This window comes from Bactrocera dorsalis, chromosome 2 (genome assembly GCF_023373825.1).
Source record: "Bactrocera dorsalis isolate Fly_Bdor chromosome 2, ASM2337382v1, whole genome shotgun sequence".
Lineage (NCBI taxonomy): Eukaryota > Metazoa > Arthropoda > Insecta > Diptera > Tephritidae > Bactrocera > Bactrocera dorsalis.
Genome location: NC_064304.1, coordinates 4,331,222 through 4,350,367, shown reverse-complemented (window position 1 = coordinate 4,350,367; position 19,146 = coordinate 4,331,222). Strand labels below are relative to the sequence as shown.

At 38.1% G+C, this 19,146-nt stretch overlaps 4 protein-coding genes across 4 annotated transcripts in view; 2 read left to right on the top strand and 2 right to left on the bottom strand.

Annotated features, from left to right (window-relative positions):
- Nucleotides 1-19,146, top strand: part of LOC125776420 (glutathione S-transferase D1-like) — a 111,069-nt gene that overhangs the window by 53,448 nt on the left and 38,475 nt on the right. The window lies entirely within an intron of this gene.
- The window catches only part of LOC105225826 (suppressor of lurcher protein 1), a 44,628-nt gene that overhangs the window by 24,287 nt on the left and 1,195 nt on the right, over nucleotides 1-19,146 (bottom strand). Inside the window, exons 3-7 of the mRNA XM_029550045.2 lie at nucleotides 12,118-12,659; nucleotides 10,957-11,128; nucleotides 10,362-10,421; nucleotides 9,945-10,183; nucleotides 9,735-9,830 (exon numbers count right to left, since the gene is read on the bottom strand). Coding sequence (XP_029405905.2) covers nucleotides 9,735-9,830; nucleotides 9,945-10,183; nucleotides 10,362-10,421; nucleotides 10,957-11,128; nucleotides 12,118-12,659 — 1,109 coding nt within the window. The remainder of the gene's footprint in view (nucleotides 1-9,734; nucleotides 9,831-9,944; nucleotides 10,184-10,361; nucleotides 10,422-10,956; nucleotides 11,129-12,117; nucleotides 12,660-19,146) is intronic.
- Nucleotides 1,682-5,761, top strand: LOC105225825 (fatty acyl-CoA reductase wat). The gene is made up of 8 exons (XM_011204461.4): nucleotides 1,682-1,900; nucleotides 3,714-3,826; nucleotides 3,905-4,153; nucleotides 4,235-4,496; nucleotides 4,556-4,760; nucleotides 4,816-5,058; nucleotides 5,255-5,512; nucleotides 5,585-5,761. The coding sequence occupies exons 1-8, from the start codon at nucleotides 1,825-1,827 to the stop codon at nucleotides 5,676-5,678; spliced, it is 1,500 nt and encodes a 499-aa protein (XP_011202763.2). The 5' UTR covers nucleotides 1,682-1,824; the 3' UTR covers nucleotides 5,679-5,761.
- LOC105225822 (myosin regulatory light chain LC-2, mantle muscle) lies at nucleotides 12,969-16,416 on the bottom strand. Its single transcript, XM_011204457.4, has 5 exons — nucleotides 15,928-16,416; nucleotides 15,636-15,857; nucleotides 15,452-15,571; nucleotides 15,130-15,266; nucleotides 12,969-13,471 (listed from the first exon to the last, which is right to left on the bottom strand). Exons 1-5 carry the CDS (start codon nucleotides 15,967-15,969, stop codon nucleotides 13,291-13,293), a joined length of 702 nt encoding a protein of 233 aa, XP_011202759.1. The 5' UTR covers nucleotides 15,970-16,416; the 3' UTR covers nucleotides 12,969-13,290.

Here is a 19,146-nt window from a genome sequence, read left to right as displayed (position 1 = left end):
TTTACAGTTTAATTAATTCTTTTTCTATTACATATTCGCACATACATACATAAGTAGACATGTGGTATTACGTCTATACTTTCTTAATTATCAAATGCGTAGAATGACAAGCAATGCAGTTGCTTAACTAAAAATGCAATAACTTCATTTTTTCTTGGTTAGAATAATATATCCAGGACTGGAATCATCGATTAAGGAATTTGCGTAGCTCAGACCTTAAAAAGCTTGCGGAATTCTGAACGACAAAATTAATTCTCTGAACTGGCGATTTTTTGAGTTTATTTTTATTTATAGACTTCTTCGAGATCCACAAATAACATTTTGTTTCTGTTCGGCTCATCGTTATCCTTTTGAAATAAAGACATCGGGGAGAGCTGTCACTTTCTTCTACGACCATTCGTTTGGCTTTATATTTAATCTTCACTGGCTTTGTGAACTATGAAATAATTATGAAAGGAAAAAAGGAAAAGAAAATATTGGAGGTTAAAGCTCAAAAAGGTTTTTTCGCGATTTTCAACGAAACGGTAAATTGAATAACAAAGTTAATTTAGACAAAAATTTCCGTTTCCGATATAACGGTTGATCCAAGTAGAGGTACTTTTTTCAATAGATTTTCTTTGACAGATCTCCCGCGAATTGTGTCATGCTGTCATGTTATTTTTGTAAAGAATGTGTTTCGTGCGATCCGCTCAACTTGTGGTCAACATAATGTACTCTTCGCAAAACTTCACCCCATCTTGAGACCCAGTTGTGCACCGCGTGGAATTTTCGGTCCATATTTCTTCAAAATGATGCCGATAAGAACTACCGACTATTTGATGTCATCTCATCAATCAATGTATTTATAGAGAGAACATTCCGGTGAACAGATAATTTCACGTTTTGGGCCGGTCGATTGGCCACCAAGATCGTGTGATATGACATCGGTAGACATTTTCCTGTAAGAACAATCCCGCTCCCATTCAGGTCTTGGGGCTAAACATCATGCGTGTCATTCGCCAGTTACCAGTCGAAATACTCAAACGAGTCATGGAAAATTGGACTCAACGGTTGGATCATTGGAGACGTAGCCGCGGCAGGCATTTGAAAGAAATAATCTTCAAAAAATAAGTGCCAAGGAATGTTCTTTCGAATGATAATAAACATTCCCCGTTGAAATTGAATGTTATGTGTTTTTTCTTGAAAAAAATTGCTAACGTTTTTTTTTAATTTTTCAATAATTTTCACTCAGAAACAGTGGCTTTTATTAATACGAAAATTATTCATACATTTTTTATACTACATAATTTCATGATCTTCAATTTTGTCTGCAGCGAGTTTATGATAAAATCAGGACAAACACATTTTTTGACATTTGACCAACAGATCGGAACGTTGAAGAGTTTCATTGTGATATTTTTACTTTTTAATTTGGAATATGTTTTTACATTCGCAACTTGTTATAATTTTATTAAAAATGACTGGCCTAAATCGTGAGTTAAAAATTATATATGTAATTAAACTAAATTGTTGTAAAGTACAATGAAAGTGAAATTTATGTGTTTTTCAATTCTGTACTTAACACATTTCGCATTTTCGAAATGAATTTCATTATTCCATTTCCATATGTAAAAATTGCAAATGCACTTGGCGGAAGAAATATTCAAATGGTCATCGCATGTGTCGGTCTAGCTCATAAACTATATAAACTACGAATGGGCGCTTCTTCAGTCTTCAGTTTGTTAAGTGACCATTAGTCGGGGTTCAATAAAACACATACGAATCGTTTAAGGATTACGCGAACGCGCTCAGCTATACTATAACAGAATAACAGAATTCGGCAAAATGTCCTCCGATATACAAGATTATTATCGTAACAAGACGGTGTTCGTAACAGGAGGCACCGGTTTTATGGGAATAGGTATAAACAATATGACGGTGTGAAACACTGAACAAAAATTAAGTTTTATGAAATTATTCTTAAAAAATGTGTTGTGCAGCAAAATTACCATGGATTCAGGTGTCAGTGTACATACTTATATATACCATAGAGACTGAAACCAAAGATTGTGCTGAAACGAAAGCAGTTTGTGGACAAATATAAAGTTTCTTCCAAATAGAAGTTAAAGATTTTGGAAGAAAATATGCAAAATCACTGTATAGATCAGGATCTGTGCTTTTATTAGTGGAGAATCAGTACATTTCAGACGATAAAAATCCTATAATCATTACTTTTACTTACGAAATAAGCGTTGCCTTACTAAAGACACAAAACAGTACAATTTTCAATGTATGATTGAAAAACACCAAGTCTTAACCGATCTGAACATAAAGAACAATATAAATTCCCACGAGGTGGTATGTATGTAGTAAGGCACTATTGTGCAGAGAAGACACTAATTGGAGTTCCACAATTTCGGCTGTTGTGGGACGCAATCAGATGAAATTGACTGGTGTCAATTTGCTAAAAATTGGTAAATTCGTTTCGTTTAACTTGATGTAGAAATGGATAAAGTGAGTTCAAACCACTTTAAAGAGATCATAGATTAAAAGTTTGTTCTTTGCACCCAGGCTACAAAAAACGAAACTATTACTGTGAGAATCACCAATATCACGATTTCATATGACATACCTTTCGCATTTCCATTTTGACAAGTGATGAAAGTAATACATGATCGGAATGACAAATTCGATCTAGCGATAAATGCGATCGGTTGGATCGGGTCGGTTAGAGAAATTAAGTTATGGGTGCGTTCATTGAAATCAGTTGGTTGGACTTTATTCTCCACATGCAAGTTGATTGAACTCAGTGATCATGATTAAAGGCTAGGTATAAGATCTACGTGAAGTGCATTATGGAAATATATGCGCACAAATAATGTACCTAGACCCTGTACATACATATATGAAGAGTGCAGTGTGCACGCGCTGAAATATTTTTCATGACGCGGCTTATTTTGAATACAAAGACCATCACAAATTTTTGCAATTCAATACAATAATGGGGTCGCATGCTAATATGAAATCTATTACGTCAAGGTGAAATATTACGAAAAACTTTCTTTGTGGACTTTTTCTAGCTGGCAAGCATGCTTCATGGCTTCTTATGCCACTAACCGGACTTCAACCTTTACCCTCAACGGTTCACAGTACAAAATTAGTACAGTATCTAAGGATATAGGGTTTTAAAAACATCAGTTAAGGCGAAAACATCCCGTTGTCTACTTTGACAGGTTTTTTGACATTTCACTTGACTCGAGTTTACTTTATTATTGAAGTGGACCCGACGTGCAAGGTTTTACATTTATTTGAAAGGATTGCAAACTCCTAACCATTTCTAATCGCCCACGATGCGAAAGACCACGGAGAATTGGTCGTATAGATTATGCTTTAAACTTATCAATATTCGAAGTCCGTTTAAAAGAAAAGAGAATTTGAAAATACGAAAAAGTGAAAAACACATAAAGTGGTCAACGACTTCCAGTTATACTACCCAAGTTGTATTTCGGTTACTTTTTAGATTACCTTCTCTCCAATTACACTTTCGTTCAGCGAAATCCGTATATTCAGATCTCTATCGTGGTAATCGTTGTACACTATCGGTCAAGTGAATCCTCAGACTTAAACGATTGACATTTTGAACCAACCCTAAACAGCCATTACAAAATAGAATCAAAAACTATACCCTGCATTTAATAAATCTTATTGCTTCAATAAAATTTTTTCGATTTCAGTTCTCATTGAAAAATTTCTGCGAGCAACCGAGGTTAAACGCATTTACATGATGGTACGCCCCAAAGCTGGTAAAAGTATTGAAGAACGTTTGACTAATTTCTGCCAAAATGTGGTAAGTGGGAGAGTACACGCCAACCCCCTTTCATTTTTTGTTTATAAAACCATATTTGATGCCCATTTTATGTCTCAGGTCTTCGAGAAGCTGAGAAATACAGGTGTCACACTAACGGACCGAGTTCGTGTGATTTTAGGCGACTGTCAAGCTCCCAAACTCGGCATTTCCGACGAGGATCGTAAAGCATTGATTGCCGAGGTGAATGTGGTGGTACATCTGGCGGCCACAGTGCGTTTCGATGAGCCGCTGCAAAAAGCGCTTAATATAAACGTACGCGGCACATTGGAATTACTTGAATTGGCCAAAGAAATGCGAAACCTTGAAGTAAGTACAAATGCTGCATGAGATCAAATTTACTAACACCAACCTTATATACATACATAAATTGGCCGTATTGGCGTGTAGGCCTTCGTGCATGTCTCCTCAGCGTTCGCCAACTGTGTGGTGCACTCAATCGATGAAAAATATTATGTCAACAAATTGGGCATTGGTGCGGTTAAAATGTGTGAGCTGGCGGACAGTTTGAGCACCGAGACGACGAATAAGCTGGCGACTGTACTTTGTGCGGAATATAAAAACACATATACATTCACGAAGTCTCTAGCCGAGGAAGCGGTTCTCACTGTGGGACGTGCCCTGCCAATTAGCATATTTCGGCCTGCCATAGGTTTGTACGAAAACAGTTAGTGATTTGCACTTATTCATTCCAAACACACTCGTCTTTAGTTGTGCCAACCTATAAAGAACCTGTTAGCGGCTGGGCCGGCAACTTATATGGACCATCGGCGGCGCTGTACGCATGCGCACGTGGCGTTCTACGTGTAATGCAAATGAGGTCGGAACATAGGGCACATCTGGTGCCGGCGGATTCCTGTGCCAGCTTAATGCTGGCCATCGGTAGGGAAACTGCGCGCTCAGATCAGCGGCAACGGTATGCGAGAGTTGCGGGCAATGCGTAAAATATTTTCTAACCTTTACATTTGCAGTTTAAATTTGGCGCCACCGATTTACAACTACACAAATGACGATGAGAATCCACTGATCTGGAAACAATATATGCAAACCATTACTGATTTTGGTCCCATAATGCCTATTGTTCAAATGATTTGGTTTCCATACATGATAACTGTAGGCGACAAATGGTTATATGATATATTGACGTTCTTCTATCACACAATACCCGGCTATATAATCGATTTCCTGCTAACGTTAAAGGGCAAGCGAAAAAGGTTAGCATTTTTGTCTCTTACATCATATCTGTGAATGTCCCGTTACTTACTGGGTACAACGAGACAATTAACTAACTCAGCGCCCGCTTTTACTTACTCTCCATAAACCGGGGTAGTAAATATTTGTTTTGAACGAAAATTTTCATCACGCCCCTTTTACTGATTGAATCTTTATCCTTTGTTTATTTGCATTTAGAATGAGCAAACTCTATCGAAGCATACACAAACTGACTGCCGCAATGGAATACTTCATTGTAAACGAATTCGCCTTTACTATGGATAACACCAAATCATTGTGGGACTCGTTATCAGCGAGGGATAAGGAAATTTTCAACTTTGACATTCGGTCCATAAACTGGACGGAATATCTCGAGTTCTCCCTGGCAGGCATGCGCTTATATTTGGGTAAAGAGGGACCAGAAACTATTGAAAGGGCGCGAAAAATGTATAAAAGGTAAGCAGCTAAACATTGCGGGTCTTTAACTGTTTTGTTTCGAAACTTTTATGTTTTATTTCTTTTTCGTAGATTTAAGATTTTACATCAACTATTGAAAGCGATATTGACCGCTCTTTTGGCCTTCTTAGTATACTTTTTCTGTAAAATTTTTTCTATTTTATAGTGTTTTTATAGAAAGTTTTCGCCGAAAACTACATTGTAAGTATGCTGAATTGTTGGAAAATATATGAAAATAGCAACACGTGATGTGTGAGAGCAATGTTTTATTTCATTTATCTACTTCCTATTAAAGAACACTGGCAGAAGGGTTTCATATTATAATAATGGGTAGTCGAAAAAGTCTTTTCGTATCGTATCTAATTAAATTTCATCTCATTTTATAATGAGCTTCAGTGAAACAAATATGTAGCATTTTAATGGTCACTTTTTGCCAATCTTCCGCTAGAGACAGTTTTGCCGAGTCATCAAAGATGTGTGTGGTTTAGCGTTGTCTTGCTGGAAGACGAAGCCCTTTCTGTTGATCACTTCTCGCTTCAATCTCATCAGCTGTGGGCAGTAAAATGTGGAATGAATCGTTCGACCAGGCTGGAGCAGCTCATAGTGGACGATTCCTTTCCAATCCCACCAAACATTCAGCATAAATTTTCGAGGCGTTAATCATGTCTTTGCGACCATTTGTTGAACTTCAACACGCTTGGACCATGATCTTCTTCGCTCATTATTGTCGTATTTGATCCACTTTTCGTCTCCTGTTACCATTCGCTTCAGAAATGGTACGCTTTCATTTGGTTTCAGCAGAGAATCGCAGATGTTAATTCGATCCATTAAATTTTCCACATAAAATTCATGTGGTACCCAAAGATCGAGCATCTTTTAGTAGTCAGCCTTTTTTAAATGGTTCAAAATCCTTTGAGGATGAATGTTAAGTTCCTTAGCGCTGTCATGGCTGCTTATGTGATGGTCCTGGTCAATCTTTTCCATATTTTTATCACTTTTTTCAACGATAGGTCGAGCAGAGAGGAGAGCGAGGTGCATCTTTCATATCGAAATTTCCAGAACGGAAGCAAGCGAATCATTGTTGTGCTACACGAACTAATTTAGCATCGTCTCCGTAAACTTCACAAATTTTATTGTTGACTTGCGTGGCATTCTTCACTTTTTTATACAAAAATTTCAAAATAAAGCCAAGTTCTTCATTACTTTCACTCATTTTCGAATAGCTGTAACTTTTTTCAACTTCCCCGAATTTAATGTTTTTTGGTTAAATGAAGTCTCACCTTTCCAACACTATATGGTATGACACAATGTGATTGGTAACTCTGGAGATATACAACTGCAACGACAAAATACGAACAGACTTTTTCGACTACCAAATATATTTAGAATATTTTGTGGCGCCCTACAGAGCTAAGAGAAGAAAGCTTTGAAGCCAAATAGTTAAAAATGTTGAAAAATATTTTTGAGATGTAACTCCATAACAACTCAAATATCTTTCTAAAAAAATGCTAATATAATACACTTGTTGATTAACCAACACACCTACACACATTATTACATAAATTTATTGGCAACTTTTCACTCACTGGCAGTGCCCACAGAGGTGCAAAGCTCCTTGCTAGCATTTGTTGGCGACGCTTTGAAGAAAATATGCGCTATAGTTGTTATTGTTGTAGTTGGTAACGAAGTTGTTTGTGTGTTTACCGTGGGCAACACTTGCAAGCAGATCAAAATCAACAACGGACCCATCCACTCGGAATGCACGCGGGTCCACTGAATTTCAATCATAATTTGCGTCTTCCGATGTCAAGACAAAATTATTATTTTTCCTTTGGTTCAAGTTTTCACTAATCAAATACACAACTTTCTATACACCCCACACCTTGGAGACGCAAACCGCCGCTTCAAATTCAAATTTGTGCACTTAACGATAGGGCAACTTCGAGTTGCCAAACGATTGTTTTGGCGCGCGCATGCAAAGCCGAATGTATACGCGAAACGAATGCTCCGATTGCTTTGGAATTTCTTTCGCGCACGAGAAGCGTCCACTTCAGTTGTAAAACTACAACTGAACGCTTGTGGCAGCTGCAAAGGATACCATGGTTGCAAGACACACGCATACATATGTTTTTCATGTAGTAAGAGCTGGCTCATCGGTGGCCAGTTGGCGAGCGAGTTGTGCGAAGACGCGTGTGGCATGCGGCGTGTGCCGATTGCCGAACGGAAGTTGTAGAAAAGAAGCAAAATGCTGCCAACTGATAGTTTCGCCACAAGTGAAGTTTCGCACACACACACATATACGCGTAAACCGACTGGCTGTGTGCCGCTGGCTGAATGGGTAATCGTCTACGGCTTTCGGTCTTACACGCAGCTATGCGGCGCGGTGCGACTAAACTAGGGTAATATTACGTACGTTTATATGCGCTGTGGTTCATTTCCACTTCCGCTAGAAATTAAGGCCAACAAATGCCGACAGCGGCAGCAAAAGCGAAGTGTACGAGCGTAACTGCGAAATCGGCGAATTCGCATTATGAAGCTCCCAACACGCACACACACACACACAAACACACTGCTTCACAAGCCGGCGTGTTATTAGAAGAAACTGAAATCACTTTCGTCGCTTGGCGGGAATTACTCTCCGACCGAGGCATAATTTCATTTGCGGCTAAGTACTTCACTGGTTGACTGCTAACTGGAGTCTCAGCCGCTGTGTGGATGCGAAGTCGGCTGGAGACTGAGCTACGAAACAAAGAGGAATACATCTTTGCTGATGAGAATTTATGCGCGGCAAAAAGAGCGACTTCCGTTTCGTGGTTGAATCGGAAGCGGAGACAGTTGTTAGTTATCTTTTGGTTCCTTTCAGCCAGTTTTTATAGGCAATAAGTGAGTTAATGAGCGAAAGAGAATAGAACAGTGTTTTATGTAACGTTATATAATTAGGGAAGCCAAACTTACGCAGAGTCTAAATTTATAATTGACATAAGAAAGAGTAACCGCAGGACTTGAAAAAAATTTTATATAAGCTTTCTTAGTTAATGCTGAAGGATCCACAGCCAATTCAGCTAACCAAAATTCTTTGAGGTGAAGTTGCATTGACTACTTTACAAGGTTTAAAGTTGATTTTATACACCGTGTTCTTCGTTTGAAAAAATGTATGTGCGAAGGTTAAGTACAGCTGAGTTATACTCTTGTTTTGTTCACCTAACGATTTTATGTATCACCTAAAACTATTCGAGATAGATATAGGGTTATAGATATATAAATGATCAGACTGTCGCCCAATTTTTGGTGAAATCACATATCTCGGAGCTCGAAAGACTGTTTTCGATTAATTTTGGTTTGGTTGAACTAATGCGACACTTGCGTAGCAGGCTAAAATTATATTTCTGTTGTTGCTAAAGTTCTTTTTGCCGAAATCGTAGGTGTTCTTACTGGACACTGCTCAATAGATATATATGTTGCAAGGCTGCAAATCTTGCCGGACGACAGTATTCAAAGTTTTATGGAATAGATTGAGGAAATAGCCCAGCACTTTCTCCGTCATAGACCATCTGTTGCAGGACTGAGGCTGAAACATCTAGGTGGTCTTATCCTAGTGGTGGTAACCTCAGAAAAGATAACACATAACCGAAGCTGAAATCGACTCAACAAATTAGTGATTGCTTTGTCGATTTGTAAGGGTCTTATGATCTATTATATAGGGGTTTTAGGTACCACAACGGACCGGCGCTCTAGTAAGCTGTCCCAGATCTCTGTTAGCATCGACGTCTTAACCTAACCTGTTGCCCTTGCTTAGCTTCAGAAATACTAATCGCCGCTGAACTCGTTATTTGGAGGGCTTAAATCGACCGTGGCGGCTAATGTAGTAGGTAAAAACAAAATGTATTACTTTTTGGTACAAGACGATTTTACGGTGCATTTAATTAACGACTGATTTACCACCATTACTTAAAAATGAAGAACATCAGTTTTGTGTGCGACGATATAATAAGAAAAAAATCGTATTTTTATAAACACAATTTAGAAGACATATAGTATATAAAAATATACATATATAGTATGTATATAATATTTGGTAGCATTAATTCGCATCAGTTAACTGCAATACCGTAGGACGAATATATGGAAATCTGTGCAACAAAATATGGGTCCCTATTATCTTTTCCAACCCTGTATATATATAGATATCTGTAGAGAAAGATAAATAGCATGCAAAACTTACCGTTATCCTTGAAAAATTTGCCCCACTCATCTGCCGTGAGCACAGGACGTGGAGTCTCCTTCCGCAAACCGATTCTTTCGAGAGCAATTATCTTTTCTTTAAATAACAAGGCAATACATTAAATAAAGTTGTTATTGCTTAAGAACAAGAATATTATACGTTTGAGTAATAAATATTTTCAAGTTATTTGTTTTCGCTTTGAGCGCTTACCTGTTGTCAAATCATTTGTGTTGGCTGACAGAAATTGGTCTTCGACTTCATTGTGTATGAATTTGAATTTGCCGCGAAAGCCTTTGGCTGTCTTATTGGAACTGGCGTTGAATTCGATTAGCAAATCGGGACCGGAACTAATTATGCGTCGTGTAGGCGGCGCATCGCAAATAACATCAATAACGGCATTCATATTGGCTGACTCCGAGTCGAAAATTGTCAGCTTATCCATGCTGCAGCTACAATTGGCACAAAATTTCTATTTATTGAGAAGTAAAAGGCTTGCTTTGGGAAATTTAATTAGTTAAAGTATATTTTCTCTAAATAATTCATTTAATAATCGAAATCGGTCTTAAAAATGTTCGCTTCAAGCTGCTGTAAATAAAGTTTATTTGGTTTTATGTTTTTTTCTTTTACCTGTCATCCTTTTTCGGCAGCTGCAACTCTTCAAAGACTATTTCTACGCGACTTTCTGGGCTGTGCATGAAAAAAGGAACACAATTGTTGGAAATTGAGAACAAAAGTAGTTCATAAGAGTTTGTAAATATTACTAATAGAGTAGGCCTTAAACTTTTTCAACATCAAATAGTTGACTTATACGTATATATTTGATAGCTTAGAAAGTTAAAAGAATTTTCATACTTTCAATATATCTGTCATTAAATTAAATTAATTAATTATTATCTAAAATAAGTCAAATATAATGTTAATTTGAGAACACCTCCTTTAGAGGAAAGGACAATAGAGATTCTCCCAATAATTTGCTCGTATTATGACTGCTGATACCTTTTTCGATTTTATTCCCTTCAGCGGTTTTAGTTTACCATTCTCTTTTTCTAACTCGTAAATAAATGGACAAACCAATTGAAGCATCGAAATTATACCAGAATATTAAAGTAAAAACTTAGTCAAACATCATTCGATTGCAACACACTTATATTAACACTCTTTTTTCTATATAATAGAACCTTTGTATACTTCTCTTTAGAGGCTCTTTCTTGCCACTTCTTACCGGCCTATGAATTTGTAGGCGCATTTGATGTGCGCCGGATATTTCGCTGGAAAACGAGGCGAATGAAAGTATTGCCAAATATCGAAGCTGTCAGGTTTCGCATTGGGATCAGCAAAGAAATAATAGTCACAATATGATCCGGGTATGAGGCGTCCATCATTTTGAAAATGTTCTGAAAGCATGACAATACCAAAAGAGAAAAATCAAAACAAAGATTAAGTTGGGTATTGTTTTAGTCAATGAAATACACTGGCCATATTCATTATTCTAAATAATTCTGAAGAACACTCGTAGAATAAACACGGTGGTTCTAGATCAGTTATAGCTAGTTCTGGAAGTGATTTAACTTAAATCTTCGCTTAGTGAATTCGATACTCTGAGAAATAGGCTTTGGAGACATGTAATGATAACTAACTTTCAACATAAGACTAAGCACATATTGAAGAAAGAACTATAGAAGCCATTGTGCATAGTAATATATTATCGTATTTTTTATGAGTTACTTGAACTTCACTTAACTTAGCCTTTGTAATTGAGCTAGTTGGATATATGAAAAATATCGTATGAGAAATAAGTTTGCTTACTAGGTAGGCGAGATTGGCGGCTGAAATAAATTTGCAATACAACAATTTGTGTATCATTTGGGTGGACCTGCAATTATATTGCTGCTGATCAATGAAAAAATGTTTGAAAAATATTTGTCTTCATTATGCTTTCTTTGCTACTGATGTACTTCATGGCGTATGAGCAACATTTTTCAAATGTTATTAACATTTTATACTTTTAACGAGCTCCTACAACAATTTTATTGATTTAATGCAATAAATATTTGTAATCACCGACTTAAGTGTATAGTCAGTAAGAATTATAATCTGGAGAATATATTATAACAAGAATAAAATATTCTCCATAAACTGATTTTAAATCGCACACAGTCCACCCAACAGTTAATTTGAGCAATGTAACTTATAAACCACCTAAAATTCAATATATTATAGTTATTATTTTATTTTTTATATTAAAGGCAATTTAACCATGATGGCTTTTAAAATTTTAATTAGAAAATATTTAATTATAATTGGTCGCACCGGTGCAGCAAACATCAATAACCAATCAATATAATCATTAAATATAAAAATAAAATGAAATTCGAATGCATACCCTTCTTCAAGAATCGATACTCTCCGGTTATATTGAGCAGCCAATTTTTGAGCGCAACGCCGCCGCCTGCTTCATTTCCCAGCGCTTGCTCGCGCTGTAGCAGTTGTTGTTGGTTAAAGCGTACGCGAATGCCGAAAATTTTGCCTGCACTATAAATAAACTCATTGCCACGTAAATCAGCGACAGCGACAGCGGCGGCAACCGAATTATTGGCAGCAATAACCGTTAAATGAGCGTGGTTGGCAACGCCACCCGCAGCCGGCACAGGCTTCTTGCTAGCTGCCAGCGCCATTGTCAATGTGTTGGCTTTAACGGACGACGTCGCTTTCTGCTTGATTTCAGCCGTTGTGGGTGACGGCGTGGCCTTTGTTGCTGCAACACTACGGTTGGCTGCTAACGCCGTGGCAGCCGTTGCAGATGCTAATGCTGACACGATGGGCGCTGTAGCAGCGGTGCGATTGCAAATAACATAATCCGGATTAGTCGAGTTCTCAATGACGGGCTCCCGCAGGAACGGAAATATTTCAATGTACTCCGAACAGCTGAAAATGTAACGGAAGTGCGCCGAAAGCGAGCAGAGGCAAGGCGTTGCAGCAAGGAAGCAGCATGCAAGGCAAAAGCAGCGCAAGCAGCAATGGCAATAATTGTAGCGTAGCAAGCGTAGTGAGCGCAGCGAGTCAGCGACAATGGCGGGCAGCGGTGGACATTGGTGGCGATGGCGGTGAACGTGCAAATGCATGAAACGAAATTGAGTTTGAGAATTTATTAGTCATTGGTGGACTTGGTCATGCGAGGCGTATGTGCATAGCGTGCGAGGCAAGCAGAGCGGTTAAAAATAAAAATGCCAACCGTTTAAACGCTCACAGCGCATTTGAGTCTGCGTGTCTTCGCACACACCACTTTTGATTTATTGTATTTTCAAACAGAAAAATTCGAGTTATCGGAGAAAAAAGTATTTGTGCGCAATAAAAATGTCACTTTACATGGTATTCACAATAAAATATCGGACACCGCACACCCAAACACACACACTCACACACATATGTGTGCATATGTGCTTAGGAGCGATATGTGTGTGTGGACATGTGGTTGTGGGTATGGAGGCCCTGGATGAGCTAGCAAACTGCAATAAATATGGTTATAGTTGTATGTATTTATGTGTGTAAGTGTGTTTTATTCTTCTGCTCGTGGCTTTCCCTTTCGCAAGCCACACAGGATGCGACAGAAGGCTGGATAGTCAATCATAGCGGGCTCCTCGAGAGTTTTGGCTTTGGCGATCGGTGCATACTTCAGCGCTTCGTTGGCCTCTGCGGTCGTCATGACATCGCCGTAGTTGGTTAGCTCCTCATATATTCTGTAATGCAGCAGAAATTTGCGATTAGAAAAACAAAAAAAAAACGTTTTTATTAATAACTGTTTGTGGCGCTAATGTGTTAATACGCAATTACATACCTAAATCCTTAATAAATTTGCATTAGTACAACGTTCACAGAGAGAAGAAGTCAGAAAAACGAATGGCCATACAGGTTTGACAAAATGAACTTCTCTCGTTATTTTAAGTGGTTACATGGGTTTACGGGTTTCAAAAAATCGAACCTTTTTATTGTCTTATTATATTCTACAACACCAAAATATTCTCCTAAATTTTCATTTTGATCCGAGTAATAGTTTCGGAGATACAGCCATGAGAACTTATGAACTCGTGGGTAGCTAGGCTAAGCGCGTCGTCTTTAAACGCGTTTTTCTCGAAACTGTGTTTTTGAAGTCGGTTGGCAAGGTTTTTCCAGAGCTAATCAACCGATAATCATGAAATTATACACAGATCTTTGAGATACAATTCTTAAAGTCTTGGACGAAGGATTTTTTTTATTGCTTTTTGAAAAGAAATGTCGATAAATTTATATTTTTTTGTCAAAATGTCTGCCACAAATCCAATTTTCAGATATTTTTCTTCTGTTCATGTATTAAGTTAAGATTTTAACTAAAATACGTTTTTTTTTTTAATTTTTATTTTATTTTTTTAATTTTTTTAATTTAAATTTCCTGTAAGTAGTCATCTTGCCAACGTGGACACATCTTTTTTCCGAGGGGTCACCGGAAATTGCGTCGCAATGGCCGAGTTTAAAATATTTTTTTTCCAAAAATTTCAGAATTTCTTGTTAATAATGTATGTTTGTAACAATAAAAAATTCTAATAAAATATTTCATATTTTGTATGAGAAAAGAATTGTTGAAAAAAGGCTGCTTTTTTTACCGAGGAAACCTTTGTAACCCCTTGAATAGTTTCACCTTTCATAAATGTTGTTTTTTTTACAAAAAATCTGGCAGTAGATAATTGCCAGTGTTGACAATATGATATTATTCGTTAGTAGTAGGAACTAGGAGAGTGTCAAATCGAACAAGCAACGGCTAGCGATAGAGTTGCCTAGCTAGCGGTTATCGGGGTATCCACCAAAAATGATAGAATTGGAATTTCCGACAATTTCTTCCCGTTACTTTATCCGACTACGTTTGACAGTGATATACATTAACTAGTGACGTCATAATCGTTGCAAGAGGAAGACTTTGTTACAATTGCAATCAAAGTTTGACAGTTCGTTGCGTAGCGCGTCGAAATCTTCTCTCTTATACTTTGTATTCACATCTCACATGTTTCAAATTTAGATTTTGTTGCTGAAGAAAATAAAAAAGTGGAGAATTGAAGTTAAGATCACTTTTCTAAGCTGCGAAGTTTTGGATTAAACTAGGCGACTGAAGTTTAACATTGCCTGACAAGAGGTGTAAAAATGTGTATAATGTTTGAGTTTTAAATGTTCCCTCAATAGAGTTGGATCAACGTTTCATTTCAATTATTTTCAACTTGGCCCTAATTTTTGGACATAAAACGAACTTCAACTTCCACAATTCACATTGGTATAAAGTGAAGTTTTTTTAATACTTTTTTAACACCAAACACATAACAACAAAAAAATAATATGCAAACAGTTTCGATATAAGTCGGGCCATACTTACTTCTTCTCCTCAATTTTGCCCGTACCATAATCATCCCATTTGCTCCAAGCTTCCAACAGCACATCCTCTGGATCCAACTCAACCGTGCGATGGCTCATTAATTCGATGAAAGCGTCGTAATCCAAAGGATCCTTTGCCTGTGCGGAAATTCGTACTTTTACACAACACATTACACACATTAATAATATATATTTAGGACACTTAACACGCTCAAACTGTAATTGAACACTTTTATTTTATTCCCATTTCACTTCAGAAATTTGATTTTATTGTTTTTCTTCCACTTCGTAATCACCAATCATGGCAATTTTATATTAATCACCTCTTTAAGCATCTCCTCGATTAGCTCATCCGGCGTGTCTGTGCCGAGCGCGGTGAAGGTGAAGCGCAAATCATCCTTCGAAATCAAGCCATCGCTGTCCAAGTCGAGCAGCACAAATACCTGTCAACACCAAATAAATTATGTCATTTGCACAACACTCGCATATTTGCCATTTGTCTTCTACTTCTTTCAATTCGGCCAGCTTGCGTATATCCAGATCCTTCATCGCTTCCAGGTCATCGGCAGCCACTTCGTCGGGGGCGCGATAGTTGCCTTTGGTGACGGGTTTCTTATAAGTCGGATTGAATATTTCATTGATGGCCGCCATTGCTTCCGATTCGACTTTCGGTGGACTGGGCGGACGCACGATGGAAGCCTTGCGGGCAGCACTGGCGCGGCGACGTCGCTACACGCACGAGAAATTTAAAATTATATAAAATTTATAGCAATTCTATGGCGCTGCATTCGCTGCATACCTGCTCCATCTCGTCGACGGAAAATGTGATCGGATCAGACATTTCGCGGTTTTACTTTATAGAAGTGTGTGTGTTTTCAAAAATAATTCACTTTAATTATATTTATTTAACAATACACATTTATCCTTTGCAGCCTTGAAAGGGATGTACACAATCTTATATTGTCGCTTAACACTCGCGTCAACTAGGTTAGGACCCAAGTACCCTCGTACGTTCGTGCAACCGCTTTGCTAATCGTTAACTGAAAATTCGTTTGCCGTTTTAGTTCGAATTTATTGACAAATTGAAAGAGAATTATTTATTTATTAGAAATATTTTATTTTTGTGTGCTTCGAAAAGAGTCCAAGATCTGCTCTGGCGAACGCACAACGCGTCGCGTTTTCTTGCAATGTTCGTTCTTGTATTTTTAGCCCGATTTCCGCCAAGTTGCTCACTGTGGTTCTTCTCCACGGCAAGTCAATTTTGAATTACAACCCCGCTGCTAATGGCCGATTTCTAATAGCTAATGGCCATCCACTACCTGCTCGCTTGATTTTGTCGCGTCGACGCAATTGAAATTGCGAAAATGTCATTACGTTGTCCGCCTGCACGAAGCTGCAGCTCATACAAAATGCATATATCACCTATAAATGCACATATGTCGCTATATTTGTGGGTGTGTATAGCCTTGCAATTGCCTATATTAGATAAATTGGCCATAGCATCGGTGAGGGCGGTGCTTTGGCAACGCAATCGCAATATTTTCAATTTGTGGCAATTTGAGGGAAATGTCTAAGAAATTACTTAAATCTCTGCCAAAGCAACTATTGTCAAAGGATTCGGAAATATAGTACCGTTAGCTGAAATTATGCATAATATCTATTGTTAAAAGTTTCACCTATTATGAAGAAGGCTTTGACTAAGGCTTGACTAACCTTTGAGCAATAATAGCTTGCTGACCTTGTACCCTTATTTTGAATGTCAGCATTACTGGAAAAGGTTACAGTGATTTACTTTCATAAAAACCCCAAGCCTACGAGTGAAAAAAAGCCTTTAAAGACTGTCAAGAGATCGTTGAAAACATGCCTCATTCTGGACGACCTTCGCGACCGCTTCAATTGTTTAAAAAAGTGAAGGATATGGTGCTTTAAAATCGTCAGGCAACTGTTAAAGCGATGGCAAAGAAGCTCGACATTTCTCTTGAATCTATTCGAATGATTTGGGTGGATATTTTGGGTATGAAACGCGTGCTTAATCGACTCGCTTCGATAAACCTGAATTTTTTTCAAAAAAAATACCAGAAACAAGTCTCTTTGGTCATGCTTGATAGTGCGAATTGTGATCCCACATTCATGGAGAGCATTATAACCGTCAATGAGACATGGGTTTGAGAGTTTGACATGCAAACAAGTCAACAATCATCGGAATGGAGGGAAAGAAATGAGCCGAAACCAAAAAAAAAAAAACACGCCAAAACCGCTCAAAAATCAAGGTGATGCAAATTGTTGTTTTCGATACTCGTGGTTTGGTCGTATTGATGAGTTTTCGTGAGCACATCTGTCGAAAACGGTCGGAGTTGTGGAAGAAAGAAATTCCCATAAGAAACTCCTCTTCAGTGGGACATTTTCATCCTTCTGCAGATAATTCAATTGAGTGAAATTAGCTCTTTTTGTCTCTCTTTGCACCAGTGACTGTTTGATGGCCTCCCACAGCTGTGGCACACGCTTGTCCAATAAATTCATTGCCATAAAAATTTCGCAAACATTGATATTGGCAGATTGATTTATGCCAATGATGTGTGACAAAAACACAACTCTTTATGTTTGAATGAAAACGGATTAAATTTAGAAAGCACATTCAACGAGCACCAAGCCATTTAGCCACACTTATTTATGTGCACTTCATGGAATGGTGGCAGCAAGAAGTGCATATGTCGAGTACTGCAAGATTTATGTAGGAAATAAGAGCAGCCACAAGCAACCGAAAAGTCTGCGCCAGCTCCGTCTTACAGTTTGCCAGCCACCCACCAACTATTGGAAGGCCGCCGTCCGCCGGTCGCATTGACAAGTTGCAACATTGCGTTAATTTAAATGTTGCATGTAGCAATATACTACGTATGCCCGTGTGCTGCACAAAGCCGCTCGCGACAACCTTGTTGCCTCGCACACCATTGGGCGAGCCCCAGCATGGGACAGACAACGCTACCTTGCCGCACAAAGTTGCTCTGCCACATTTGGTTATCGTTTTGTGGTTATGCCCGTTGTTAATGCCAAAAATTTTCTATTTACATTAATAATTCCGATAAATACTCAACGATAGTGCAGATATCAATGCATTTGGATTTTTATTTGGCACTTTTTGTGCGTGGAATTTTCACAGGAATGTTCGAATTTTTGAATTTTCCACCTCCCTTTCATTTGCGCGGTCAGTATTTGGACGGATTTATGCAGTTACATATACATATGTAATTTATTTAATTGGCAGATGTTGGATTTTGCGTTGCATTTAATTTGTGGCATGCTTCTTATAACGGGTGTTTATAAAATTCTCTCGAATTTTACAATGGATAAAAATATCCAACAAAGAATTTGTCTCAAATCTTGTTTTAACAAAATCTCGTGTGCGGAATCTTTGCGAATGTTATAAAAGGCTTAGAGGTGATTCAGTTTTATCAAAAACACAAGCCTGCGAGTGATACAAAGCCTTCAAAGACTGTCGATAAATCGTTGAAGACATGCCTCGTTCTGGACGACTTTCGACCTCTTCAACTGATTAAAGAAGTGATATGGTGCTTGAAAATCGTCTGTCAAGTATAAGAGAGATGGCAAGAGAGCTCGTCACCTCTTGCGAGTCCGTTCGAACGCGTTTTTGCTCGATTCGTCCCGATAAAGCTGAATTTTTGTCAAAAAGAGCACCGTAAACAGGTCTCTTTGGACATGCTTAATTCATGGAGAGCATTATAACTGCCGATGAGACATGGATTTATGAGTTTGGCATAGAAACCAGTCAACATTCATCGGAATGGACTGAGAAAAACGAGCCAAAACCAAAAAAACCACGCCAAAGCCGCACAAAAATCAGGGTAATGCTCATTGTTTTTTTCGATATTCATGGTTTGGTGCATAATGAATTTATTTCGAATGGACGGACGATCAATAAGGAGTTCTATTTGGCCGTATTGAGGCGTTTGCGTGAGAACATCTGTCGAAAACGGCCGAAATTGTGAATTTTACACGATGA

What these genes read in the sequence shown, in the direction of transcription:
- LOC105225822 (XM_011204457.4), bottom strand. Translation starts at nt 15,969, where the DNA reads ATGTCTGATCCGATCACATTTTCCGTCGACGAGATGGAGCAG. An exon ending in TCGAGGAGATGCTTAAAGAG is followed by an intron (nt 15,267 to 15,451) that starts GTGATTAATATA and finishes ATTTCCGCACAG; the next exon opens with GCAAAGGATCCTTTGGATTA. An exon ending in GGCAAAATTGAGGAGAAGAA is followed by an intron (nt 13,472 to 15,129) that starts GTAAGTATGGCC and finishes GCTGCATTACAG; the next exon opens with AATATATGAGGAGCTAACCA.
- LOC105225825 (XM_011204461.4), top strand. Translation starts at nt 1,825, where the DNA reads ATGTCCTCCGATATACAAGATTATTATCGTAACAAGACGGTGTTCGTA. An exon ending in CGCTCAGATCAGCGGCAACG is followed by an intron (nt 4,761 to 4,815) that starts GTATGCGAGAGT and finishes TTACATTTGCAG; the next exon opens with TTTAAATTTGGCGCCACCGA. An exon ending in GCGCGAAAAATGTATAAAAG is followed by an intron (nt 5,513 to 5,584) that starts GTAAGCAGCTAA and finishes TCTTTTTCGTAG; the next exon opens with ATTTAAGATTTTACATCAAC.